The 27,651-nt window shown below is 44.2% G+C and overlaps 1 protein-coding gene across 1 annotated transcript; it reads left to right on the forward strand.

Moving 5' to 3' along the window:
• Positions 1–403: 403 nt before the first annotated feature.
• On the forward strand, positions 404–27,637 carry CDH26 (cadherin 26). The gene is made up of 18 exons (XM_060277495.1): positions 404–454; positions 5,906–6,043; positions 6,794–6,910; positions 9,976–10,143; positions 10,474–10,621; positions 12,662–12,828; positions 14,165–14,293; positions 15,398–15,583; positions 15,761–16,026; positions 17,958–18,100; positions 18,540–18,773; positions 19,817–20,047; positions 20,755–20,885; positions 21,893–21,973; positions 23,848–23,916; positions 25,166–25,270; positions 25,450–25,539; positions 26,349–27,637. The coding sequence occupies exons 1-18, from the start codon at positions 404–406 to the stop codon at positions 26,541–26,543; spliced, it is 2,649 nt and encodes an 882-aa protein (XP_060133478.1). The 3' UTR covers positions 26,544–27,637.
• Positions 27,638–27,651: the final 14 nt, after the last annotated feature.

Genomic DNA, 27,651 nt, shown 5'->3' on the forward strand with positions numbered 1-27,651 from the left:
TTTTATTACTGTCCTAGTTGTCTGTTGCTGTTTACTTGTGTCAGTGGATAGAAGAAAGTGCCCGGAAGATAAATATTCAAGTCTCTTCCCCCCTTTAAGTGGGTGTAGCTGGTGTTCAAATGAGCCTGGAGGAGGTGGGGCCAGCCAAGATCAACAATACCTGTGAAAGGCATATATTCTCTCCCTCCGCCGGTTTGTGCAATTTGTGGTCGAAGACCTTGAGAGTTTGGCCACACACGTCTCTCCCTAGGAAGTTCTCTCGGGCTGCTGCTGCAGCACTTCGGGGCTTGGGAGGCGCATCTTCCTGTGGCCAACAGGCAGGTGCAGAGAAGCCCAGAGGATCAGGATCGCCCCCTTTGCGAGGAGCCGTAGCCTCGCCTCCCCAGCCACAAGCGCCGCGACGATGCCGCTGACACGCGCCTTTTCCTCCGGCGCTGCGCTTTTCCTCCTGACGGTAGGGGTGGAGAGGGGTCATGGGTGGCGTGGTGGGGATTTGGCTGGCGAAGGGGAGATCGGAGTAGGAGCCTCCGGAGGCCCCACGCTTTGCTTCGTTCAGCCCAAGGAGGAGATCATGCAGCAGCGTCCGACTCCTGGGATTCAAAGATCCCCGTCTCCTTGGAAATCGCCAGGTATCATCACCTGCTTCTTAAAAATAATCTTTCTCCCTAGTGCGTCGGGGGCGCACGGTACTGAACTCCGGGACGCGCTCTGCCCCTGTGCCACGTGCATACAAACGTATATACAATTTTATTTCCCCAGACCTTTTCAAGTGCTTTTAAGCTCTTTTGGACTGCTGTTGGTCCCCATGGCATATCCAAATTAAGTTAATTTGCTCATTTATTCGTCTATTTTAAATATATACTCTTATAAAACTGCAGGCCATTACAATAATCCTGCCAATGTTCTTATCTGTTTAGTTTGTTTGTAAATATTCAACAAACCATTTCCATTCTTTTATGAAAAGTTTATCTTGATTTCTTATTTTTCCAGTAAGTTTTGCCATTTCTGCATATTCCATAAGTTTTTGTATCCATTTTTCTTTTGCTGGGACTACTACTACTTTCCATAGTTGCATACATGAATACATTTCAATACGGTTTGGGTAGTTCTAGCCCTATAATTCCCAAAAGGAAAGTTTTTGGGTTTGTTTGCTTTTTAAAAACGTTATTTTAAAAATCTTTTTCAATTCATTATATATCATTTCCCAGTAAGCTTTTAACCTTTTGTTGTTGTTTAGTCGTTTAGTCGTGTCCGACTCTTCATGACCCCATGGACCATAGCACGCCAGGCACTCCTGTCTTGCACTGCCTCCCGCAGTTTGGTCAAACTCATGTTCGTAGCTTCGAGAACACTGTCCAACCATCTCGTCCTCTGTCGTCCCCTTCTCCTAGTGCCCTCAATCTTTCCCAACATCAGGGTCTTTTCCAGGGAGTCTTCTCTTCTCATGAGGTGGCCAAAGTATTCATGGATCAATGCCTTGTCGTGGCGAAGGGGCTTGAATAACTCAGAAGCTATGAGCTATGCCATTCAGGGCCACCCAAGACGGACAGGTCATAGTGGAGAGTTTTGACTAAACGTGATCCACCTGGAGAAGGAACTGGCAGGCCACTCCAGTATCCCTGTCAAGAAAACTCCATGGACAAAGACAACAGGCATATATTTAACCTTACTACTGGTTAATATCATCAGTTGTTTTTCCTTTAGATAAGTGCAATTCAAGTTCTCTCCAGGTCTGATAGTTTCCTAAACAGTCAGTATTCCTTTTATGTGAAGACAAAATTGTTCCAATATCCTTCTAGTGTTTTGAACCTGTTCTCCCCCCTTGTTAAATGAATGGGAAAAAATAGATCCCTTTTTAAAAGACATCTAAATTGTTCCAAATTGCAAGTTGAATTGGAAAGATACCAAGTGAGTCTAAAACATAGCGGCTGCTTCCTAAAGCTACAAATCTAGATAAAAGTCAAATCTTTTTGCCTTGTGCGCATTCTACCATCCCATTGCCCCAAGTACTAAAGCTTAGTACATTGTCTAAATGTTACAACAAGAATAATGCTGAAGGGGGGTGCTATTGGGTGGTTGTTTTTATTTTTATTATGTATTTTGTGGTTTTACATCTTGCTCTTATTCTGTGACCTGCCCTGAGACCCCCGGGTATAGAGCAGTATATAAATGAAATAAATAAATCTAGGCACACATGCTGGGGGATGTGTCCTCCTGAACTCAGTGGGGCTTGCTCCTGTCCACAGGATTGCACAGTAACAGACCCTTCTTTGGGACCAAGAACTTTTAAGGTATTGGAAAGCAAAGTAGCCAACAAGCTAAAAGCAATTCTGCATTCTTTTGTGGGGTAGGACCGATCCTCGCAGGGTTCCGTCATGCTGTTGTTTGCTCTGCTTCCAGCTTGGCACCAGGCATTATGAAAACTTAAATTCCTGAGGTTTCCAGTGGCGTAACAGCATCAAGATTCTGTAAAATAAACTATTCCTTTAAAAATGTCATGCGAGAAGGAGATTGTACAACTTTGCAGTGCAACATGTTCCACTGTCTTATGAGAATGGATTCCCCCCCCCCCACTGTGGTGTACAGTTCAGTCTTACGCTGCTAGAACCTAATGAATTGCCTTTATTTTTATGTAGCTGGCTGCCCATTTTTCTTCTTCTTCCTCTTCTTCTGATATTTTTTTAGCTTCAAATGGAGAAGATATTAGTTTATCCCTCACTCCCTCCAGAGAGATCAGGACTGCATGCATAGTTCCCCTCAAATTCACAACAGGTCTTCAAGATAGGTTGGGCTAAGTTGGAGATAGCAAGGATTCAAAGGAGAAATCAACCAGTTTGTTTCATAGCTGAGCAAAAATGTGAATATAGGACTTCCTGACCCAAGTCTGATATTTCGTCTACAGTTATTCACAGCCCAAAGTGGACTGGCTAGAATAGAGTCAACCAGGTGGATTTCAATCTCTCTTCCAACCTTTTGTTTTTATTTACAAATAATTCTACCTGAAGGAAACTTCATTTTGTCCCAAATCCCACTTTAAGAAGAATTCTCCAACACCCCACCTCAGAAGACATGTAAAGCTCTCATTAACTTCTAGAGCCATTTTCTCAAGGATTAGCAGTTTGGGGTTCTTTGGAAACCCTGCTGATAATTTATTAATGCAATCTCTGGATCATGTTTCCAGCACTGAGCAGCCCCTCCAAGCTTTTGTGGCGAAAGGATTGCTATTGAGCAGAGGGCTTTGTTTTTGTTACAAGAGATTAAGTGCATGCCTGCTGCAAAAAGGAAAACCGAGGACCTGTTCCAGAACATGCCCTAATAGTCAACAGAAAGTTATAACTGAAGTGCGATATGCCTCAGTTAATGTGAATAGCACATTTTATTTCATAATTCCTAGGCTGATCTTCTTTCTTGGTTGAGGGAAGAAAAGGATACAGGCATCAGTGAGAGTAGAACTTGCTTTAAACACTTCTTTTCCTTGCATGCAAATCCCCCCCCCCCCGGTTGTTCTTTCAGGGTTTACGCTTTCTTCATTTTCATCACTCTGACATTATTTCAGTTTGAATGAACTCTGTTTTCTAGCTGCCATGTAAAGGTAGGTATGTGAAGGCAGATGACTTCAAGGATTTGTTTTTGTTTTTTCATAAATGTTTGGATTGATGAACTGAAAACATCCCTTGGCTACGGTTCCTAAAGATGGTTGGGTTTATATTCCTCCTTAGCCACAAACTTGGTAGCTGACCTTAAGCAAGTCACTGACTGCATTCAGACATTGTGCTGAACTTTGGTTTGGTGTGTCCTGTTTGGAACATTAGGTGAAAGAAGCATGCATATATTTATCATGCTAGGCATTAGTTTTCATTTCTGATGTCTAATCACTGAGAAACATTAAAGACTCTTTGCATATTTCAGTCATTCCCAGGAACACCTGTATCAAAACCTCCCTGGCTACCTCTTTTCTAAGCTGAAAATATCCTGTGTTTTGCTTATCTTATCAGTTTGTTAGGGAAGTAATCATCTCAGTCTTCCAAGAACTGCTGCACTAGTATATCATAGTATTTGCATATGTTTGTTCATAGTATTTGCATATGTTTGCTCAAGTATTGTCTCATCTGCTTTGAGTTAGCATTGCCTTCTCCAAGGAATACAACTTGCAGCATCAGTAGCCAGCAGAAACATCTGGGAGGGTTACTGGGTTGGGCAAGGCTGGGTTAGAACATCCTTGGATTGTAGAATCTGAACAAGAGAAAAGTGGGGGGGGGGTTTAGCCTGAAGGTACATTGTGTCTGGAACTGCTACATTTGCTGGTACATTGGGATAAAATTACAGATGTTGGTTAATGAAACCAAAATTTGATTGAGTCCAGACTTCAGGAGTCAGTTGAGTATTTCAATTACTTATATGTGCTGGTTGTGATCCAGCCAAAGTTGAGCACTTTACCTTCCTGCTGAAATCATAGGCCTACTTACCATGGTCTGAATTGTACCCATTTTTACGACAGTGGAAAAACATTGTTGGTACTGAATTTGCTTATGCATCAATATCTAGGAATAATACTTTTTATATTGCTGTTCGATATGCAGTTATCCGGGTAGTTTACGGCTGTTAAAAATAACTTAAGAATGAACCAAAATACTAGCAAAATTGTAAAGGTGCAGGGTAAAAGTAGTAGTAAATATTCATTATTCAAATTCCTGCACGTGGCAAAAGTCTGGGGAAATAAAAAGGTTTTCATATGGTGCTGAAAAGTGATTAAGGGTGGCAATCCTATACCCACTTACATGGAAGCAAGTCCCATCAAATTCAGTAGGGTTTACTTCTGGATACCATGTATAGGATTATTCTGTGAAGTACGTAGGTGGCAGGTGAGCCTATCTGGGGTGAGACTTCTGTAAGTGGGGTTTCACAAAAGAGCAGGCCTTCTCCCTGTTGGCCACTTGACTCATCTCAAATAGCAGGGAAATACAAGCAGCTCCAGCTCGGAATACTGTCTCAGTGCCCAGGAAAGTTGGTGTGGAATTAGACCATTTATTCAGGTCCCAAGCTGTGTAGGGCTTTAAAAGTAAATCCCAGCACTCGGAAGCACTCCAGCTCCTTAAGCACAGGTAAGATATACAGTAATCCGATGCATGGCCCCAGTTAGTTGCTTGTGCTTGCATTCCTTACTAACCTTTTGCAATCTGGTGCCCTTCAGATGTTCTCGGACTACAATTCCCATCAGTCACAGCCAACATGTTGGGAGTTGTAGCCCAAAACATCTGGAGGGCACCAGGTCAGGGAAGGCTGTTCTATATTAAATGCATTTTCTGGACAGTCCTTAAACAGGGAAGTCATAGAGGAAGCCTTATTGAGTAATGATCTGTTGAGTAGAGCAGCCCAGAGAAATTTGACGCAGACGCCTTGGAGATCAACCTTGATATAACAGGTTCAGCAACGTTACTGTACTTGGCCAGATACAGTTGATTGCAAATGACAGTTACGTTATAGTTGGGTATAATCCTTGGGAAAACAGCTACAGTTCTGAGTAAGTTTGTTGCATCAAGGCGGATGACACAGAACAGGAAAAGCTGGTGACCTCTACAGAGTTGACTCGTTTTTTTGTTCAGTTTTTCAGGTGAACGGAAGGGCAACATTTGGCATAAATGTTCAGGGCCGGGACGAATAAAATAGGTTGATGCTTGTTGGCATTTATTGCCTGGTTGAGGAACATGGGAAGACACTGCCAGGGTGTGGAAAGAGATTATAGCATTATAAGCACCCTTGAATTTTGAAGCCTCTGTGGCCACAACAGCCTCAATCACCCAGTGAAAACATCACATTCCTAACAAAGCCAGATATTTAAATGAAAAATGCATACATTACAGATGTCAAATTTGCCTGGCTTTTCAGGGTGTAATACTGTGCGTAGCATGACTTTGCCAAAGCAGCACCCTTCTTACTCTTGCCCTTTTTTCCATCCGTTAAGGTTCTTGCCATCAACAGCTTCTACCATGCCCTGGGAGATGATGGCAGTCTAAGGAAGACCATTCACAAGAGAAGCAGCCAGGTGGGGACTCGGTTAAGTTCTCCAGAAGATAACATTAGCCTACTTTAAAAACCAGATAGACATTATCTGCAATTTTTTTTTACAATGGCTTGTGTGTCTGCTGATGGGGGAGGATAATTGAATCTGCATCTATATTTTGATGAGTCTGGACAGATTTTAGATTGAGTCCTTAAGAAGTTATGTACGTACATATTCATCTAGTTACGGCATGTGTATGAAAGTCCCACCACAGGTCAATGAACAAAGGAGGAAGCTTATCTTCTGTTACTGAACTCATCAGCGTGGGGCTGAAGGATATATCTGGAACATTATTTTAAACTCCCTATATTTTAATGTTTGTTTTGAAAAGAGGCACCTGCTAGAGTGATACAGTGGTACCTCTGTTTAAGTACACAATTGGTTCCAGAAGTCTGTACTTAACCTGAAGCGTACTTAACCTGAAGTGAACTTCCCCATTGAAAGTAATGGAAAGTGGATTAATCCGTTCCAGACAAGTCTGCAGAGTACTCAACCTGAAGCGTACTTAGCCCAAAATATGAGTGTAATTGGTTCTGGAAGTCCGTACTTAACCTGAAGCGTACTTAACCTGAAGCAAACTTTCCCATTGAAAGTAATGGAAAGTGGATTAATCCGTTCCAGATGGGTCCGCAGAGTACTTAAACTGAAAGTACTCAAACTGAAGCGTACTTAAACCGAGGTAGGACTGTACACATAGGTGGCCGTAACAGAACACACTCTTTTCACTCCCAGGATCTGAAGCTGCTCGACAGTCTTCGTCCTTTGCGTCGCACCAAAAGGAGATGGGTTATTACCACCCTAGAACTTGAGGAGGAAGACAAAGGGCCGTTTCCAAAACGTGTCGGAGAGGTAAAACCCAATGTGTAACGTGTTGGAAAGCCCTGCATATTTATAGTCTAGTACTTTGTGTTTCTTGCTGTGTTCCCCAAGGGCAATTTGCGTCTGAGTCAAGCCTTCAACAGCTTGTGCCGTGATACGTTTGCTCATGTGTTGCAGGAAGAACAGCCAAGAACATTGTGTGTGCACCTTAAAGTGTGTGCATGTTGGGAGTTTCTTCTGCCTGAGGGCCATATTTGCCCTTTGTCAACCCTTGGGGGCCACTTGCAGGTCTAAAGTGGATATAGACAACTTCTCTGGCCACATCTGCACCCTACATTTAAAGCATTCTGATCCCATAGGATCACAGGAACTGTAGTTTAAGGGTGCTGAAAGCTGTTAGGAGACCCCTGTGCTCTGAGTTACAATTTCCAGAGTACCCTGCGAAGAGGAATTGATTGGTTAACCGCTCAGGAAACTGTAGCCCAGTGAGGGGGAAGCCATGACTGCTACAGTACATGCAAGGTGCAGATGTGGCCACTCTCGGATGCACACCACATGCCCACAGAGGTTGCCAGATTCACAGCTTCCCCACCTCTGATCCTTGTAGATAAGCTGAGAAGATGGCTAGTACCCCCTCCCAAATCATTAGATCAGTCATCTGAAGAGTGGGGAGGAAGTGGCCCTCATCTCCTAGGCCAGGCAGAGAGGTTTAAGGTTTTCTGCCAAGGTCACAGTGTGGAAGAAAAGCATAACACCTCTCCTGGATTCTTCATGTCGTTCCCCCCCCCCCCAATGCTGCTTTCCCCTGCCAGCCCCCAGGCAGAGCTGCAGTTTTTAAAATACTGAGTGCCTTAGAATTGCTTTTAAATAAATGGAAATAGGGTCAGGTGGTGGCGAATCACCACCTTGAAGATGACCAAGAGTATCTGCCCCCAGGGAAGAATGTCAGTTGGAGTTACTAGGAAGTCTCCAAACCGAGGAAGACTTGGTTTGGCAAGTCTCTAAGCCCTCACTTTCATGCTTGTCACATGGATGGCAGGCCCTATTGAGGCTTAATGCAGGAGGAAGCCACAATTGGAAATTTCAAGCCTGTGCGTGTTTATAATCTTCTTCTTTAAACATAAGTGTCACTGGCAATGCTTACTTATCTTCTGGGACACAAATTTTGTCTCCTCCCCACAAAACAAACACACACACACTCTCTGGCACTTTCTTTAAAATATATCTTGAGAGACAATTTTTAAAAACACTTTAGAAAATTCGGAGTTGTAATGGAGCAAAGTAGCAGCATGTATATAATTGCATCTCTTAGACTGTGCCACTTAAAAATTGCACATACTGTACTCATTTTTTTAAAATAGTTTTTATTAAGTTTTCAAGTTATCTCAAAATATGCATTTTACACAATACTATATATCCATTGACTTCCCCCCTTCTCCTTCCCATGGTTCATTTCCCTTGTCTATCATTCCTGCATATTTTACTGTAACCATTTTAGTCAGTTCCCCAATTTAAATCATTCCAAATATTAATCACACTGTTGAATTTACCTTAATGCTGCCAGCGTCTTCAGCTGTGCACAATTGTTTTCCAAATACTCAGCAAAGATTTTCCACCCCTCTTTAAATAGATGCTCTTTTTGCTCTCTCTTTCATGTGTTAAACCTGCTGGTTCTGCAAATTCTATCATCTTAAGTTCCCAGTCCCCCTTACTTGGGACCTCCCTCACTTTCCATCTTTGGGCTAACAAAACTCTAGCTGCCGTTGTTGCATACATAAATATATATATTTTTTTAATTTGTAAGTTCTATGCCCAACTTCTATACTTTTGATTTCCCTGATTTCTCTTATAGTCTGAAGTAATATTTCCAACGTCAAAATAAACAACAGCAGAGATAAAGGGCAGCCTTGTCTATTCCCTTTTCTTATTTTGCATTTGTCTGAGAGATTATTATTGGTCATTATAATTGCACACTCACTTACAAGAAAAGGACTGACTGCTCTGTGTCACCAAACTGTGCCTCTTGGGATTTTTGTTGCTAAAAAAAGCCTTGAGGATTTCATTGCAATGGCATTGGCACCACTAAGACATCTGTGAGATGGCACAAGAATTAAGGCTGGGAAACTTTTCCTTAAGAATCATGCTGCTGCTGATAAATATTATTATTATTTATTATTAAATATTTTTTAAAAGGCGCACACACACACACAAAAACTACATTAGGGGTGGATCTACACACAGGAATTCCCCCCCCCCGTTATATTTTGTTGTTGTTTAGTCGTTTAGTCGTGTCCGACTCTTCGTGACCCCATGGACCATAGCACGCCAGGCACTCCTGTCTTGCACTGCCTCCCGTAGTTTGGTCAAACTCATGTTCGTAGCTTCGAGAACACTGTCCAACCATCTTGTCCTCTGTCGTCCCCTTCTCCTAGTGCCCTCCATCTTTCCCAACATCAGGGTCTTTTCCAAGGATTCTTCTCTTCTCATGAGGTGGCCAAAGTATTGGAGCCTCAGCTTCACGATCTGTCCTTCCAGGGAGCACTCAGGGCTGATTTCCTTAAGAATGGATAGGTTTGATCTTCTTGCAGTCCATGGGACTCTCAAGAGTCTCCTCCAGCACCATAATTCAAAAGCATCAATTCTTCGGCAATCAGCCTTCTTCATGGTCCAGCTCTCACTTCCATACATCACTACTGGGAAAACCATAGCTTTAACTATACGGACCTTTGTCGGCAAGGTGATGTCTCTGCTTTTTAAGATGCTGTCTAGGTTTGTCATTGCTTTTCTCCCAAGAAGCAGGCGTCTTTTAATTTCGTCAGAAATTAAATTTCGTCAGAAATTAAATTTCGTCAGAAATTAAATTGTTATAACAAAAGAAGAAGAAAATGCTATGGGAAATCGCTTAGAAATTTTTTCTTGCTCTCTGGTGCCACGTGGTGTTGCATGTTTATAATGCATTCAAAAAGGTGTTTCTTGACTAATGTAGCTGAGTCCCTAGGATTATCAGAATAGTAAAATGTAGAAGAATCTTGCCATTAAAATATTACTCTGCTGATAAGATTAACCTTTAATCAACAGCCTGTTTTGCTTTGTAGCTCTTTAATGATGTATCACGCAAGCGTGATATAAACGTGAAATATTTAATCAGTGGACCTGGTGTGGATGAATATCCAGAGCCTGGACTATTTTCTATTGAGGATGATGGGAATGGACATGTATCTGTGCACCGTCCCATTGATCGAGAGAGAAACCCTTCTTTCACGGTATTTACTATTAACTTTTTTTTCTTTTTAGAAGTGCATACCCTGTTTCTCATATTTTAAGACATACCCATAAAATAAGCCATAGCAGGATTTTTAAGCATTCAAGGAATATAAGCCATACCCCGAAAATAAGACATAGTGATAGGCGCAGCAGCAATGCCTGCCGCGGCAGGAGGAGGAGGAAAAAAATAAGACATCCCTTGAAAATAATCCATAGTGTGTTTTTTTGAGGAAAAAATAAATATAAGACGTGTCTTATAATATGAGAAACACGGTAGAACACTTGAGCAGTTGCTAATTTAATTTTCTTGCTTATTTATCACTGTTCAGATACGTTTTGATGTTGCGGATAGGACGACTAACGAAATAGTGGATAGATCTTTACTCTTCAATGTCAAAATAAAGGATATAAATGATAATGCACCTGAGTTTTCTAAAAAGGAATTTAACATCACAATGAAAGAAAACCACAACAGAAGTGAGTACCTTGGAGACTGCTGATAGCTTCGCTGTACATCAGGCATAGGCAAACTTGGCCCTCCAGATGTTTTGGGACTACAATTCCCATCATCCCTGACCACTGGTCCTGCTAGCTAGGGATCATGGGAGTTGTTGGCCAAAAACATCTGGAGGGCCAAGTTTGCCTATTTTGCCTGCTGTACATGGTCCTTGTCAAGGACAGGGTTGCTCGAACTGTCTACTCCCAGGGCCCACTTGATGGCTGCAGATTACTGACACTGATAGAGCAGTGGCAGAGCCAGTCACAAAACGGTACCCGGTGCAGACAGACTTTGGCATAATCAGCTGGCAATTACTGATATCATTTCTATTGCTATTTAATCCAGCTTTGGAAACTGCCAACTTCTTTGGCACAGATAACATTTTCTTTGTGGCTCAGCTTTCCTTAAGCCAAGTAATTTGATCTGGAGTTATTTTGACTTCGTCTTCCCATTTTAGGAGGAATTTGCTGACCCAGAGGATCTAAGTAAAGAAGGCTTTTTATTTTATATTGTCCCTTTCCCCACCTCATGTGCCTCAAACATTTTTACTCATCTCCTATAATTTCTTCTCCCATTTGCATTTCAGCCCTTCTCTGGTCCTTTTACATTCAGTTCCTCCTCCTATAGCAGCTTTCATCTTTCTTTACCCTCTATCTATCCATCTCATTTATCATCATCATCATCACACCCTTTGTCCCAGGGCCGTCTTAAGCACATCAGACACCGTGGCGCAAAGATCCCTCTGGAGCCCCCTCCTTTTCCCAGAATTTAGAACTCGGGGCCCAACTCGCGGACCACCTCATAGCCCTGGGAGTACTGCCCACAGAAGACGCCACCAATGTGGTGGCCACGGCGCAGCTGCCCAGACTGCTGGAACCCCGCGCTCGCTTGTGAGGCTCTGGGGTGCCTCCTCCATTGCCTGACAATGACAGCCCACTGCTGGCATTCTCGCTGCTGCCCAGCGGCCCGAGGAGCAGGAGGCGGTTGCCACGCCACTGCCTGTGCCCTGGGGAGTGGTGGTGGTGGGGCGGTGGGCACCGGTGATGCAGAGTAGGCTGCTTTTGAGCCCCTCCCGCCACCACCACTCCCGCCACTCCCTCAGACGACAGCGGCTTGGCGGGCATTGGCTGAGGGGATTCCCGCAGCCGAGGGAGAGGCAGCAGCGGTGGCGGCGGACCCATAGGGTTTAGTGGCTCGTTGCGCCTCGCCAAGCATCTGGTGGCATGCAGGGAAAGGGGAGGCCGCTGGCAAAGCCGTGCAGCTCCCCCACTCGCTGGGGTCCCCCTGAGAGGCCGGAGCCCTGGTGCAATGAGCCACTAAGTCCTATGGGAAAGACTCCTCTGTTTTGTCCTACCATCTAATTTTGTTCAATGCCTCCTCTGCCCCTTTCTTCTCAGAAGTGGAAGGCTTTCCTTTCTTCTCCACTCCACTTCCGAGCCACCTTTACTCAGGATGGAGTTGCTGGCATTGGTGGAGCCTAAAGTCTATGGCAGGGCTAGGGGGTTGCAGCAGGCAAACGAGACGGCACTGAGCACGCTGTGACAAAAGCTGTTGGCTTTGCTCTGACTTTGGTAACAAATTTGCCCACATGGGGAGATTGCCAGGAGCTGGGCTCTTCTGGACAACTATACAAGTACCAAGAATGGAAGTACAGTTGTACCTTGGAAGTCAAATGGAATCTGTTCCGGAAGTCTGTTTGACTTCCAAAACATTCAGAATTTGAGACATGGCTGCAGGAAGCTCCTGCAGCCAATTGGAACCTTCGGAACCCATGTTCAGGGCTGTCTTAAGGGTATTCAGCACTGTGGTGCAAAATACCTCCGGCGTCCCCCCACCTGCTTGCTAGGCGCCGTTGGAATGGCGGCTAGGAAGCCTGCTGTTGCGAGGGGGCTTGGCAGGAACATCACACCGAAAGGAGCCCTTTCGGGCACTGCTCCTGCCACAACGCCTCGTCTGTATTGTAAAGATATATCCTTATTATTTCCTTGCTATAAACACTGCACCTTCCCCAATCATAGATGAACCAGTGTTCAATGCCACGGCCTATGACAAGGATGAAGAAGGCACTCCAAATTCTCTAGTGGAGCATTCTCTGGTTTTGCAGACACCTCGTACAAAAGAACCTATCTTCACCATTGATCCTTCAAGTGGCCTGATTCGTGTCACGGGATGCTCAGATTATCAGGTACAGAACTTGTAAATAAAACCTGTCTTCTTAAGCTCTGTTTCCACCCCCACCCCCTTTTGGACACTCCTGAAAATCATTTTGCCTTCAGTATGTCACTCTTTAAATCCACTGCCCTAGTATTTCCTCTACAAATTGCCTTTCAGCAGCCTAATCTTTGCAAAAAAAAAAATCCCATGCAAGGCAAACAAAATGCAAGGTAAACAAATGGGCCATCAATGTGTATACAGTATAAGGCTGGTGTTGGGTTAGGGAGAACAGGCTCAGCCTGATCCACTTAGCAATGAGTCACTGAGTGACCTTTTGCCTTCACCTTGCTCCAGCAGCAGGTGGGTGGTGGTGGTGCAGTGGAGCTTACCTGACCACCTGATACCGAGTTGCTGCTTATTGGGAGGAAAAATGGAGGCGCTGGGGAGGTCAGCATGGTGCAAATGCACCAGCAGGCTGCTGTTGCTGCATTTGCAGTGTGGGGGCTTCCCCATAGCTCTGGCCTTCCCAGTAAACAGCAGTGACCCAACAGTTGGGAGGTCAGGTAAGTGCCACTTCCTTAACATACCATCCCTTACTGCTCTGTCCTACATCACTGGTGGTGAGAGAATGAGATGAGGGATGGGTCTAAATGCCATATTTATACAGAATTACGGTCCTGTACAAATTACACCATGGAGCAAAAACACTTGAATTTACCCAGCGCCATGGACCTCAAAACTCATCTTTAAAGGCAGTCTCAGTTGTGCCCACATAGCATGCATGGCAAATAAATAAATAAAGCGAGCTAATAGGTATCTTAGCACCAGAATCCAAAGTTTCTGGTGGCTAAGTGTGGCCATTTCAGGAAAGCTGGATTCTAACTTGGCCAGTCAGACCACGAGTCTTAAAGGCAAAGGGATGACTCTGGGGTTGTGGCACCCATCTCGCTCTATAGGCTAAGGGAGCTGGCGTTTTTCCATAGACAGCTTCTGGGTCATGTGGCCAGCATGACTAAGCCGCTTTTTGCGAACCAGAGCAGTGCATGGAAATGGCGTTTACCTTCCCACCGGAGAGGTACCTATTTATCTACTTGCACTTTGATGTGCTTTCGAACTACTAGGTGGGCAGGAACTGGGACCGAGCAATGGGAGCTCACTCCGTCACGGGGATTTGAACTGCCGACCTTCTGATCGGCAAGCCCTAGGCTCTGTGGTTTAGACCACAGTGCCACCCGTGAGCCTTAGGTTTTGCAAATGCATCTTTCCTCTTTGGAAAGTTTACATGGCTTTGGAGTTATTGAATTCACACCAATGTCATCTCGGACATATAGAGAGTGATGATGTTTTCATATTTTAATGTTTTCAAGGTGACCCCGGCTTTCAGACTTCTTGTCAAAGCTACAGACCATGGAAATCCACAGCTGTCATCAACAGCAACAATTAATATTGCTGTGGAAGATTCAAACAACAATGCACCATTGCTTGCTAAAGGAACTGTAAGGACATATTGCTTGAGGGCTATTGTCAGGGTGGGAGAGAGTTTTCCAGGTCCCAGTTATGAAGTCTAAAGGTTTGCCTTTTTAAGGGCCCACTTTAAGGCATTATTTTCCATCAGTGCTGACAGCTCTGCAGGTATACAGCCTAATCAGAATGCTACTGCAAATTCTACAAAAATGTAATTATTTGGAATCTCTTTTATTGTTTGAATCAGATTCACCCTGGTTCTTGGATATGCTTAAGTCATGCCCAGCCTTTCCCTGACCTCTAGGATGGGGCCCTGTCATTACCGAGTCTATTTTTGTATGCCGCTTGAAGAATCTAAATTTTGAAGATTAGAAATGCTCCAAAATAAATAAAATAAACATGCAAATGCCAAACTGTGTACAGGGGTCAGCGGCATATATACAAGCCCTGCTTCTGAAGTCATTCTGCATGTCATTGCCCACGCATGTCATTGCCCACGCCAGGAATTCAAGAGTAGAACTCTCTGCATAATTGAGGACCACACTTTATCAATGCAACTTCTGCCTGCACAGTCCAATCCTGGGGCCAGATTCAATTAAATAGTTGCACTAGCAGGAACAACAGCAAATTATTTATACCCTGCCCTTCTGGCTAGGTTTCACCAGCCACTCTGGGCAGCTCCCAAAAGAATATTAAAACCACGATAAAACATCAAACATCAAAAACTTCCTTAAACAGGGCTGCCTTCAGATGTCTTCTAAAAGTCAGATAGTTGTTTCTTTCCTTGACATCTGATGGGAAGGTGCCACTGCCAAGAAGGCCCTCTGCCTGGTTTCCAGTAACCTCAGTTCTCGCAGTGAGGGAACCACCAGAAGCCCCTCAGACGTGGACCTTAGTGTCTGGGCTGAACGACAGGGTTTCCACCGTCTCCACTACCTATGCCTCAAAACAGCACACAATGGGAGGAGAGGGGAGATCATATCACTAGGCAAGCAGGATTTCCTTGTGCTTATAGAGGAACATCCTTAGCACTACTTTGAACTCCACCCTGTCACATTGCAGTGGGACAGAAAATGGGAGGAAATGTTTGGGAGATGACTTTTGTTCACTGAGATGCCCTATCTGTGTCTTCCAAGCATTATCTGAACCTCCCAGAAGGCAAAACAGAACATGGCGTTCTCCGCCTCCAGGTGGAAGATAAAGATTCTCCCAACACACCTGCTTGGAGAGCCAAGTATAAGATACTGGGAGGAGATGATACAGAGAACTTCAGCATTGAGACGGATCCTGATACCAATGAAGGGGTTTTAAGCATCACAAAGGTAATGTAGATGGACAAAGCTATTGATAGGATTTGAAGAATTGTTCTGAGCATAGAATTGGGTAGCAGCACGTCATCATTTACACCCCCCCAACCCCCCTACTGGTTCTTGTGTATAGTCAGAATTTACTAATGGGAGATTGTGATTTTGTGGTTGCTCTGTGTCTTTTCTTTTCAGCCTTTGGTTTATGACAAACATAACAAGAGGAGACTCGTGATTTCTGTGGAAAATGAAGAGCCCCTCTTTTTCTGTGAAGGCGGTCAGGTGCGGAGTTCTCCAGGCAACCAAGAAGCATATGTGAACATAAATATCATTGATCAGAACGATGCTCCTCAGTTTCACCCTCCTGTTCTTGTTCTTTGGAAAGAGGAAGGGATGATCCCTGGGACAACGATTGCACATTACACAGCCAAGGATCCAGATACAACACCACACATCATAAGGTAGGGAAGAACTGCTGGTCATTCTTGTACGCATGTCCCAAATGAATGGGTCTCCCAAAGCAGCTTGCTTAGGGTTCCACTTCAGAGAGAGTGAGGAGGAATTGATTCAAGAACCCAAGAGTACAGGGAGCCATTGAGCATTACACTTTGCCCAATCAAGTGTCCCATGACCGTCATTTTGCCAAGTTCACCTTCCAGCTTCCTTTAAGGATGAATGGCCTACCTCTTTGAGTGCTGTGTCAAAACCTTTTTTCCAATTTTTCACATGTTTCATTCCGCCAGGGAAATTCGCTTCTGTTTTCCTGCTTCATTAATGGAGCACTTAAAAAAATGTCCTTAGCATTAAAAATAAGTAAATTTGGACCTTACGTTATTGTTGCAAGGTGACCGTGGGTAGTGTGTATGTGGTCGCGAAGCTCCCAGATTAAAAGTATCTTTGCGGGTGGCTCTGTAGGTTAAACCACAGAGCCTAGGGCTTGCCGATCAGAAAGTCGGCGGTTCAAATCCCTGTGACGGGGTGAGCTCCTGTTGCTTGGTCCCAACTCCTGCCAACCTAGCAGTTCGAAAGCATGTCAAAGTGCAAGTAGATAAATAGGTACCACGACAGTGGGAAGGTAAACGGCATTTCCGTGTGCTGCTCTGGTTCGCCAGAAGCAGCTTAGTCATGCTGGCCACATGACCCGGAAGCTGTACACCGGCTCCCTCGTCCAGTAACGCGAGATGAGCGCCGCAACCCCAGAGTCGGTCACGACTGGACCTAATGGTCAGGGGTCCCTTTACCTTTATACTTACCTGGCTGCCTATGATTCCTGATCGGGGAAAAAACTCTCATGGGTGGAGTTACAACATGGGAGCATGTTTGGGACTACCATTCCCATCATCCCTGACCACTGGTCCTGATAGCTAGGGGTGATGGGAATTGTAGTCCCAAGCATCTGGAGGGCCGGAGTTTGCCTATTCCTGCCCTAGGGTATCATAGAAGTGGGAGATACTGCGAGAGAATGGTTGCCACGTGACTGAGATTGGTGCACACCCTGATTTTTGTTTCTGCAGCAATTGCAGTGTTTTTACTTTTAAAGAAAATGATAAACAGAAGTCTGGCTCATGGCAGACAGCCTCCCTGCCTTCCATCTATTATAGGAAAGTTCAGCTGAGGAAACCATGGGGATTTTAAGAGGCATAGCACCCAGGAAGGCTGCAGAATGCAGACTACTGGAGAAAGAGTGCATTTTCTTTTCACGGCTGTTTGTTTTTCACCTAATACCATGCTATTCATCTTGCTGTCCGCTATTTAACATAGTTCACGCACAATTATTTCTGCCCTACTATTTATTTGTTAAATTTGTATGCAACATAGAAATACAGTATGGGGACTTCACAAATTTAACATAATTAGTAACATTTTCACGCCATACATTTCAATGTAAAGGAAATGTCTAAACCATGCAAAAAAAACCCCAAAACCCCACCAAAAATTATGTATTGGTTGTAAGATTAAATAAAGACCCCAAGAATTATGTGAGCGAATAGCCACTGTATTTGTTAGACTGAGTTCTGCGCTGGACCTGGGACAAAAACATGAGCGGCAACAATTTTTGCTCCTGCTTCAGGCCGAATTCCCTGACACCCCTACTTGCAAAACCCTCAAGCCATTTTGGAAGTAGTGTAAATGCAACAAGAAGCCTTCCGCTCCCCCATGAGAATTTTACAGAAACTCTCCCTTCCATGTGACTTTTTAAAAAAATGAGTGCAGTTGCTTTTCGCTGTTGGAGAATGGTTGGGAAAGGAAGTGGAAGGAAATGTTCGGCACAGCACTAAGTATACCCTTGATTTCCAGTCCTTTGGAGGGCTGGAAAGCAAACCCTGTATGATTGCTACTCTGGAGCCTTCATTGCTGGTATAAAAATAAAACATTTGATTTTCTCTTTAAGGTACAAAGTAGCTTCTGACCCAGGTGGCTGGGTGACGGTTGACGAACACTCGGGGACCGTGACAAGTGTGAAAACACTAGATAGAGAATCTCCCCACGTGAACACCAGCATATACACCATTGTGATTCACGCCATTGATGACGGTAAGTCGCTTCTCAAGCAATAATGGTGCAAGATGCAAAGTGTCCCGAGGCAGCTGTGGTTTACACTTAACACTCAGCTTTGAATATTTCCGGGCAGAAAATGAAAGCAACAGAATTATCCTGTGGTGTCTAAAAATATGTTGAGAAGCTGTCTTAAAAATGCTTCCCAGTCATAAAGCCGTTTCTTGGGCCCCGGTGTGAACTCTGACCTAGACGACCCGTTCTTCCCTTGAGAGTTTGCAAAACAGGTCCAGCTTGAATGAAATGGATGACCTGACATTTGCAACAGAGAAATAGAGTGTGGGAAGCGTTTGCTGAGGTCAGATGCCGAAAGCCAGTGGGTGAAATCCATTTCTCGTTGTGTGCGTTCCTTCCTGCTCTGTAATACTGGCTCTCTCTTTTTTAAGCATTGTGCTCTTTTGTCGTCTCTCCCCCCCAGGTGTTCCACCACTAACTGGCACAGGCACTATCCAGCTTCACCTGTCTGACCTCAATGACAACGCTCCCATGTTAGTCACACCTTTGCTGGTGGTCTGCAATGGAAAAGAAAAAGGCCCATTCCTTGTAAAAGCAGAAGACAAAGACTCTGATCCCTATGCAGAGCCCTTTACATTCCAGCTAGTGGAGACCAATGGGAATGTGCAAGACTCTTGGAGACTGGGACAGAACTTTGGTAAGCTACCCTCCTACTGCAACATAGGGATTTTCCCCAGTCTGTACAGTGGTACCTTGGTTCTCGAACGGCTTAGTTGTCGAACAAATGGGCTCCCAAATGCCGCAAACCTAAAAGTAAGTGTTTCGGTTTGTGAATGTTTTTCAGAAGCCAAACATCCGACACAGCTTCCGGTTTAGGGCCATAGGCATACTCTGGCCCTCCAGATGTTTGGGACTACAATTCCCATCATCCCTGACCACTGGTTCTGTTAGCTAGGGATGATGGGAATTGTAGTCCCAAACATCTGGAGGGCCGGAGTTTGCCTATGCCTGGTTTAGGGAGTCGAACGGACTCCCGGAACGGATTAAGTTCGAGAACCAAGGTACCACTGTACTTTTTGCACGCAGAACTCTTTAGTACTTCATATACTAAATTATGCAAATTGCATTGTCATCACATTATCCCACCCCATTCATTTCAGTGTAAGGAAAACTCAATGCAAATGGGGTTTTGTCTTGTACGGTATATGATTTTGATTTTCTGTACATTGCTTTGACAGTCTTCAGACTAATAAAGCTATAGGAGACATTTTTTAAACAAACAGAGTTCAAGTAGGGGAGGAGACAAAAGTTTATGGCCTTTCAGCAGGGAGGATGGGGGCTGCAGGGCATCTCCTCTTCGACTATAAGCCTGCTAGAATGGCAGGTGCTGTTAGATGTGGATTTCCACCTCCATGCTCTGGCCTGTTGTGTGCAGCTTTTTCCTGACACCACAGGTTAATAAACTACCTAGAAATGATAAGAGAAAACATTTCTTCTGAAGTTTTCAAAGAAGACTGGACAGCTAACCAAATAATTGCCTAGAGGATTTGCAAGCAACCATTAAATTCTTAAGAATCTAAAAAAATGATTTCAATCTGGTTAATATTTGGAAGGGTTCAGCCTCCTCAGCCTTGTCTTGCATCATCACCATTGTCTCATCACCAGCATGGTATTATTATAATTAGCAAAAAGAAATAACGTAAGTATTTCCACTCTCCTCCCCCCCCCACCCCGCTTTAGATGACTCAGTCGAGCTGTTCATGTTGAAAAGCCTCCCTTCTGGGAATTACGCAGTGCCCCTCCACATTTTCGACAGGCAGGGGTTTTCTATGGAACAGACCCTCCATGTCGGTGTGTGTTCCTGCCGGGATGGGATCACATGCGAGCAGGAGCTGAGACTGGCTTCCATGTCGGTGGGTCTTGGAGCAGGAGCAGTCGCTGCAATCGTGGCTGGGTTCCTGTTACTGATTTGTGAGTGATGTCGTAAAATTTGCCTTTTGCTTACTGGCAGAAATAACGTACTTTGATCTCGTACAGAGAGAAAGCAAACATGTTATCCTTGTTAGTCAGTGACTGATTTTAGTGGGTGCTCTATTTCAATTCAAAGTGCATGCGCACATAGATTAGTAGGGTGAGCTGCTTCTTCATGGGATTAAACCACTGAGCCTCTTGGGCTTGCTGATCGGAAGGTTGGCGGTTCGAATCTCCGCGATGGGGTGAGCTCCCGTTGCTCTGTCCCAGCTCCTGCCAACCTAGCAGTTCAAAAGCACGCCAGTGCAAGTAGATAAATAGGTACCACTGCGGCAGGAAGGTAAATGGTGTTTCTGTGTGCTCTGGTTTCCGTCATGGTGTCCTGTTGCACCAGAAGCGGTTTAGTCATGCTGGCCACTTGACCCAGAAAGTTGTCTGTGCTCAAATGCCAGCTCCCTCAGCCTGAAAAGTGAGATGAGTGCTGCATCCCATAGCTGCCTTTGACTGGACTTAACCCTCCATGGGTCCTTTACCTTTTTACCTTGACCTATTGAATTAATTAATTCAGGCAATTTCTATATGCTTAAGATATAAATATACAACAAACTAAGCGGGAGGTGGAGGGGATCCTAGGATGGATTTTCCCTCCCACTCATCCAAGCAAGTGTTAAAGCTCATCCTTTGTTTTTCTTTTCCTTGTTACGCAGTGGGCATAGCTCTCCTACTTTGGTGTTCCTCAACACCAGAATCGAAGAAAGGCCCTCCCTTCATTCCGTACGAAGAAGGCAACCAGACTCTGATCCACTACAATGAGGAGAGCCAACAAGCGTTGTCTCAGGTGGCAAATAATACCGCTATCCATTGTGTGGTTAGATGGAAAACAGCACAGGGCTTGTGCAGTTGTATAGAAGAGGGAGCTTCTGCGACAGTAGCTTTCAATTCAGATATTAAAGATGTAGGGGCTCTGCTGTCTTCTGCATCTGCCCACCTTGTACTTTCTCCCTGTGATGTTCTGGGGGCAATGTTTTGGGTTTACTGTACAATCATCATATGCATGTGAGATTCATTAAGCGGAATGGAATTTATTCCTATTGAGTTGAATAAGATGATAGTATTTGATTCTTTGGGACCAGAGAGCAGTGGAGACTTGGATTGCCTTTGTAAGATCTGCTTTCTTTGCAAATATACAAGCAGGACATGTAGGCAAGCAGGCACTCCTTCAACAGGCAGCAGATCCCTAGAGAACGTGTCCAGAAGAGGGCAACCAAAATGGTCAAAGGCCTGGAAATGATGCCTTATGAGGAACGGCTTAGGGAGCTGGGTATGTTTAGCCTGGAGAAGAGAAGGTTAAGGGGTGATATGATAGCCATGTTCAAATATATGAAAGGATGTCATATAGAGGAGGGAGAAAGATTGTTTTCTGCTGCTCCAGAGAAGCAGACACGGAGCAATGGATTCAAACTTCAAGAAAGAAGATTCCACCTAAACATTAGGAAGAACTTCCTGACAGTAAGAGCTGTTCGGCAGTGGAATTTGCTACCAAGGAGTGTGGTGGAGTCTCCTTCTTTGGAGGTCTTTAAGCAGAGGCTTGACAGGCATATGTCAAGAATGCTTTGATGGTGTTCTCTGCTTGGCAGGGGGTTGGACTGGATGGCCCTTGTGGTCTCTTCCAACTCTATGATTCTATGATTTGTGCCGACCTTTTCCAGGCAGGCACCCACAATTTTAGTAGTTCCAGCTAGATTCTTGCATTGCTCTCTGTCCATTCAGAACAACTGCTTCACACGCAACCAACGTGTAACAATGCATTTGATTCTGACTATTTTGACTTAATGTCCCATTTAGGATGCACCCGATATGGGAGATCCTGCTACATCATCCGCAGTCTATGCACAAATTTCCAAAGAGAAACCACAAACAATTAAGGTAACCACAGAACTCCTTGAGCTTTGTTGAATGTATATTTAAGGGGCCTGTAATGGAACAGTCCGGTTTCCTTGCCTGGTGTTGCTCTCGTTTGTCCTCCCTCCCTCCCTTTCTGTTGGGTATTAGGAGAGAAATTTATTTCAGTTTGCTTTTAAAGGTGAACTTCCCTAGCTCACACTTTACCCAACTATATATGAACTGTAAGGAAGCTATCGTTCAAAATTCACACTTCTCTGAATATTGCAGTGCAGTTCTTAGGTCAAGTAATGTGTACAAAAATGCATATACCAGGGCACAATTTTGCTTAAAAATACATACCTTGCTGAAAATGACATACCAAAATGTATGCTATGGGGAAATTGCATCCATAAATGGGTATGCTATATTAGGATGCATTTGCACTCAAATGCTCAAATTTACATGAAGGGTTTAACAAAAATAATAATTCGCAGACTGATGTGGACGTGTGGAGAACTGAATTTAAGATTGGAAAAATGAGAAACACTGAGAAACTAACTACAGATCCACCCATATGCATATTGGAGTAACTGGAAAGCTATACGGGGGCCTCTGCCTTGCTGAAAGATAACTGCTCTGAGTGGGGCAAAAACTTACAGCCAACCCGAGAAAACTAATATTATCAAACTTAAAGACCACTAATTCCAACTGGAAGGACAGATCGTGAAGCTGAGGCTCCAATACTTTGGCCACCTCATGAGAAGAGAAGAATCCTTGGAAAAGACCCTGATGTTGGGAAAGATGGAGGGCACTAGGAGAAGGGGACGTCAGAGGACAAGATGGTTGGACAGTGTTCTCGAAGCTACGAACATGAGTTTGACCAAACTGCGGGAGGCAGTGGAAGACAGGAGTGCCTGGCGTGCACTGGTCCATGGGGTCACGAAGAGTCGGACACGACTAAACGACTAAACAACAACAATTCCCACAGTGATGTTTAGAAAATTATAATGAAATCTTCCAAATGTTCGTAGAGCTTAATACCCCACCTAAAGTTTGGGTACTTAAACATAGCACTAGCCTTTGGTTTGATGATGAATGTTTCCAGCTTAAAAGAAAACTGTGCCAAACATTTAAAAAATAATCGCACTAAACTAGAGCCCTCTTATTTAGATGAAAAAAGAAAATGTCATTACATTCTGGCCGAAAAGAAACAAAAATATGTATGCTACCCAAAAATGGCTACAACTATTTGACTCAATTCAGAGTAAAAATAACAAAGCGTTCTGGAACCTAGTGTACGGAGGATTGAAAGCCGAAAATCTGCTTATTCAGTAAAGGTCTCTACTCTTGTAGGCTATTCTTAGAGGCACTTGTGTAGGTAAGTGGGAGTCTGCATCACGAAGGGCCTCCTGATCATGTGGAAGATCCTGTACAAAAGCTATTGGCTCCCCCTTCAGACCAGCTCACGGAGGTTGGGGTGGTGCTTAGCAGGCCATTAATGCCAGAGGCAGGGATTGACCTGGAGGTGAAAGGCCTGTAGGTATCTCATGGCCCAGGATGTTGTCCAAGGCAATCACTCAGGGCTGAAACCTACCTTGTATGTAGGGATTGAGCTCCTTCAAATTGTCCTTATATATGCTTGTTTATTCATTGTCTGATGCTTTTAATGCCTTGATAATGGCTCGCATCCCATGCTTGCACCAGCTGGGCTTTGCTGGCACAAATGGAGTTTTGTTTCCTTTCTTTTCCCCATGTGCCTCAAAAATCTACTCTGGAGCTGATTTTGAGGGTGGAGTGGAGGAGACAGGAGAAGGAGGGAAATGAGACTCCATTGCACATTTGGAAGTCTTGTTATGTCAGCAGAGCTACAGCACTGGATAGGAGCCAGTCATTTGTTTCGGCATTTTATTTCTTAGAGGCCAACTGGAGTGAGCACCTCACATTCACGGACATCCAGTCAAGTACCCAATGAACAAAGTCTACTTGTGAGTAAAATGTGTACAAAACCACAGTTGCTTCAGGTGTATATATATAAAAAAGGAAGGATGGCATGCAGTAGTTTACAGGTGCTAGATTTTGTTGTTGCTTTCCGTTTGCAATCATTTATCATCAACACCAGGATCATTTTATTTGTTTTCCGCCTTTCCATAGTTAAAACAATGCTCAAGGCGACTTGCAGCATGACAAGATTTATATAATTACCAACATAACAAAAGTCATAAACAATAAATAAAACACATCAGGAAGTACACAACGAAATGGAAAACAATTTCCACATACAGTCATACCTCGGGTTACAGCCGCTTCTGGTTACGCGTTTTCAGGTTGCGTACCGTGCCGAACCCGGAAGTCCCAGAACAGGTTATTTCCGGGTTTCAGTGCATGTGCAGAAGCACTAACTCACGCTTTTCGCTTGCACAGAAGCGCCAAATCGCGACTTGCACATGCGCAGATGCAGCGCTGCGGGTTGCGAACGTGCCTCCAGCACAGAAAACATTTGCAACCCGAGCATCCACTGTAATTTATAAATCTAAAATTAAGAATACAACATTAATATCAATCACAATTTAATCACTCTGGGCGGCCTCCAACAGAAGTATTAAAATACAATAATTTATTAAACATTAAAAGCTTCCCTAAACAGGGCTGCCTTCAGATTATTCTAAAAGTCTGGTAGTTGTTTTTCTCTTTGACATTTGGTGGAGGGCATTCCACAGGGCGGGTGCCACTACCGAGAAGGCCCTCTGCCTGGTTCCTTGTAACTTGGCTTCTCGCAGCAAAGGAACCGCCAGAAGGCCCTTGGTGCTGGACCTCAGTGTCCGGGCAGAACGATGGGGGTGGAGACGCTCCTTCAGGTATACTGGACCGAGGCTGTTTAGGGCTTTAAAGGTCAGCAGCAACACTTTGAGTTGTGCTCGGAAATGGAGAATCTAACCTACTGGGCAAAAACGGTTCTCCACTCCTGTTCCATTCCATCTTTCCACACATCAGAGAACAATGTATTTTATGTGGCAATCTTGTTTGCCACACGTTTGTATGCTAGTGTTTTTACTGCTGCAGGACTTGAGAGAGCGAGAGAGGTTTTATAGTGAACTATCTTGAGGCTTTCTGCAGTTGGGTGTCCTAATGTGTTTCAAATATTCTAATTTTAAGGAGAGTGGTTTTAGCAAGATGCATGGAAATACATGGACTGCAATTGTATTTTTATAAGCTAAGCTTTATTTTCTTTTAAAGGATGACCATAGAATGACCCAAGCAAAGCTGACAGTGCCTGGTGGAAGTATAGCTTCACCCATAACCATCCCAGAATATTTCCAAATGATCCCTGGCTGGCATCAGGTTAGATAAATCACAACTGGGGACCCCCCCCCCCGGCTTTTTATCTTTAATAACTCAATACATGTCAAGTTACAAAAAATTGCTATCTGTAGATTTCATAGTTTCCCCTGATATTTGAAGAAATTCTGGATGGAATGTAAGTACAGTGATGGCTCTAAAATTCGTTTTCTCTTATTCAGCAGACAACCTTGCTCCCCCAAAACAGTAAGATGCACTGGAAGAAACCACATGACTGGATGCTGGAAACATTGGATGAAATCTTAAATCGAGTGAGAAACAGGAAGAGGTTGATCAGTTCCCCTTCTCCAGTAGAATGGGTTTCAATAATGGCTCAGATTTGCTTTTGTTAAAGCAGAAGTCCAAAGTTCTTCTCCTGCCCCCAAATTATTTTAAATTTTAAATTGGGGAGGGTAGAAAATAAATCTAAGGAGCTCCTGGATGCACAAAAGATGCTCTACTACTGAGCTGCTGTCCTTCTCCCTGATTGTGGTGCAGATTACAAAGATTTATTTCATTAAGTAGGGCTGGGGAACCTTTGGCTCTCCAGGTCTGTTTTGAACTCCAGTTCCCATCACCCCCAGCCATAGCTGCCAAGTCTCCCGTTTTCCCCGGGAAACCCCCATTTTTACTTACCTTTTCCCGGTGGTCCCCCGTATCACTTCGTCTCCCGTTTCCCCCCGTTATTTTCTCCTGCCGGCGGCCATTTTTTCCCTTTCTGATTTGCCCTTCTATGGGCACAAAAAAAGCGCCACCGCCGGCTTCAAAAGTCGCATCTACGCATGGCCGGAAGTGCGTAGATGCGACTTCCAGTGTCGGTGGCGGCCATTTTGGTGCCCATAGAAGGGCAAAGCGACACCGGAAGTTACATCGACGCAACTTCCGGTGTCACACGGCTGCCGGTCCCAGATTCTGCAGTCTGGGACTTGGAAGGTAAGCCCCCAGCTATAGCATGGCCAATGGTCAGGAATGATGGGAGTTGTAATCCAGCAATGTCTAGAGGGCCACAAATTTATCATCCATGTAGAAGGTGGTCTTGTTTAGCTATCTAAATGCTCTTTTGCTCACTGTCTCTCCTCAGAAACTTAACCACATTGCCGATCTAGAGGACAACGGGGTCTCTTGCCCTCCTCATGTTTATGCAGAAGAAGGAATTTTGGAGAAAAGTGAATCCTTTCTCTCCCTACCAGTTGTGGATGATCACAGCCTACCTCCTGATTTCTTGGCAACTCTGGGGCCTAAGTTCACCACTCTTGACAAAATCTGCAGCAAGTGATTCCTTTAAAGCTGCCCTATGAGCAGCTGGGAATCCTCCCAGTTTCATTTGAAATTGAACTATAGATATGCCGTTCATAAAGGGATTTTTTGCCAGCATTCATTCTGCTGAATTTTTATACTTGTATAAATGGATTATTTCTCTTATTTTGCAATAAATACCATGTTTTTAAATTTTGACGTTGCATTGTGGGAAATGTTGTGCTTCACATTGTCTTATCCAGAAAAATAACACGTGTGCATGCACACTTCTTCACACTGAAGTGGAAGTCATCAGACCCTTATATATAGGGAGAGGGTGAGGAGGGGTATTACTTGAAGTTGCTGAATTGCACTTATTACCAAACTTAAAACCATGGAGAGACCTGGTCTGAATAGAGGCATTGGATTCTTATCTCATTATACTTGATATAGCTATTTTTAGCCATATCACTCATTGCTTTTTCCTGTAAGACCAATTGCAGTCGTAAACAGTCTTCAACAGGTTTACTACACCTATCAGCCAATCACCCAGTCCCACCACCCTTCTGAGTAATACCCCCCTCCACCCTCTCACTATATATAAGGGTCTGGTGACTTCTGTTTCAGTGTATCTGAAGAAGTGTGCATGCACACGAAAGCTCATACCAATGACAAACTTAGTTAGTCTCTAAGGTGCTACTGGAAGGAATTTTTTATTTTGTTTTGACCCAAAGGCTTGGCTGTTAAGAATATGGAAAGACTGAGCAAAGAATATCTGTCAGTAGCTGCAGAGGTGTGGAAGGTTGAGGTCTTCTGCTAGTAGGGTTGCCAGACCCCCAGGGCTGACCTGAAGTCTCCAGATTTGCTTGGCTGCACCAAGGGTGGTTGGGAGAAGGCTTGAATCTTCAAGTGGACAGGTCTGCCTTTATTTATTTATTTTAAATTAAAGACACTGCACAGCTTGCAAGCTTCAGCCCAGCAGATTGTTGCATAGTCTCTCTGGGGACCCTTAAATATCTGTGGCCTTGAATGGGTGGGATGTTTTAATCCTGTCTTTTATTAGAGTTTTATATTTTTCTGTTTTGCCTGCTTCAATGAATGTACTCGTTTATATTTGGCAAGTTGCTTTGAGTTACTGTAGTAATTTT

Source organism: Zootoca vivipara, chromosome 7 (genome assembly GCF_963506605.1).
Source record: "Zootoca vivipara chromosome 7, rZooViv1.1, whole genome shotgun sequence".
Lineage (NCBI taxonomy): Eukaryota > Metazoa > Chordata > Lepidosauria > Squamata > Lacertidae > Zootoca > Zootoca vivipara.

Excerpts from the sequence above, each read along its gene's own strand:
- CDH26 (XM_060277495.1), top strand. The coding sequence starts at position 404 with ATGCCGCTGACACGCGCCTTTTCCTCCGGCGCTGCGCTTTTCCTCCTG. Across the intron at positions 15,584-15,760 it reads GGGTTTTAAGCATCACAAAG|CCTTTGGTTTATGACAAACA; the intron begins GTAATGTAGATG and ends TTTTCTTTTCAG. Across the intron at positions 18,101-18,539 it reads GATTCACGCCATTGATGACG|GTGTTCCACCACTAACTGGC; the intron begins GTAAGTCGCTTC and ends TCTCCCCCCCAG.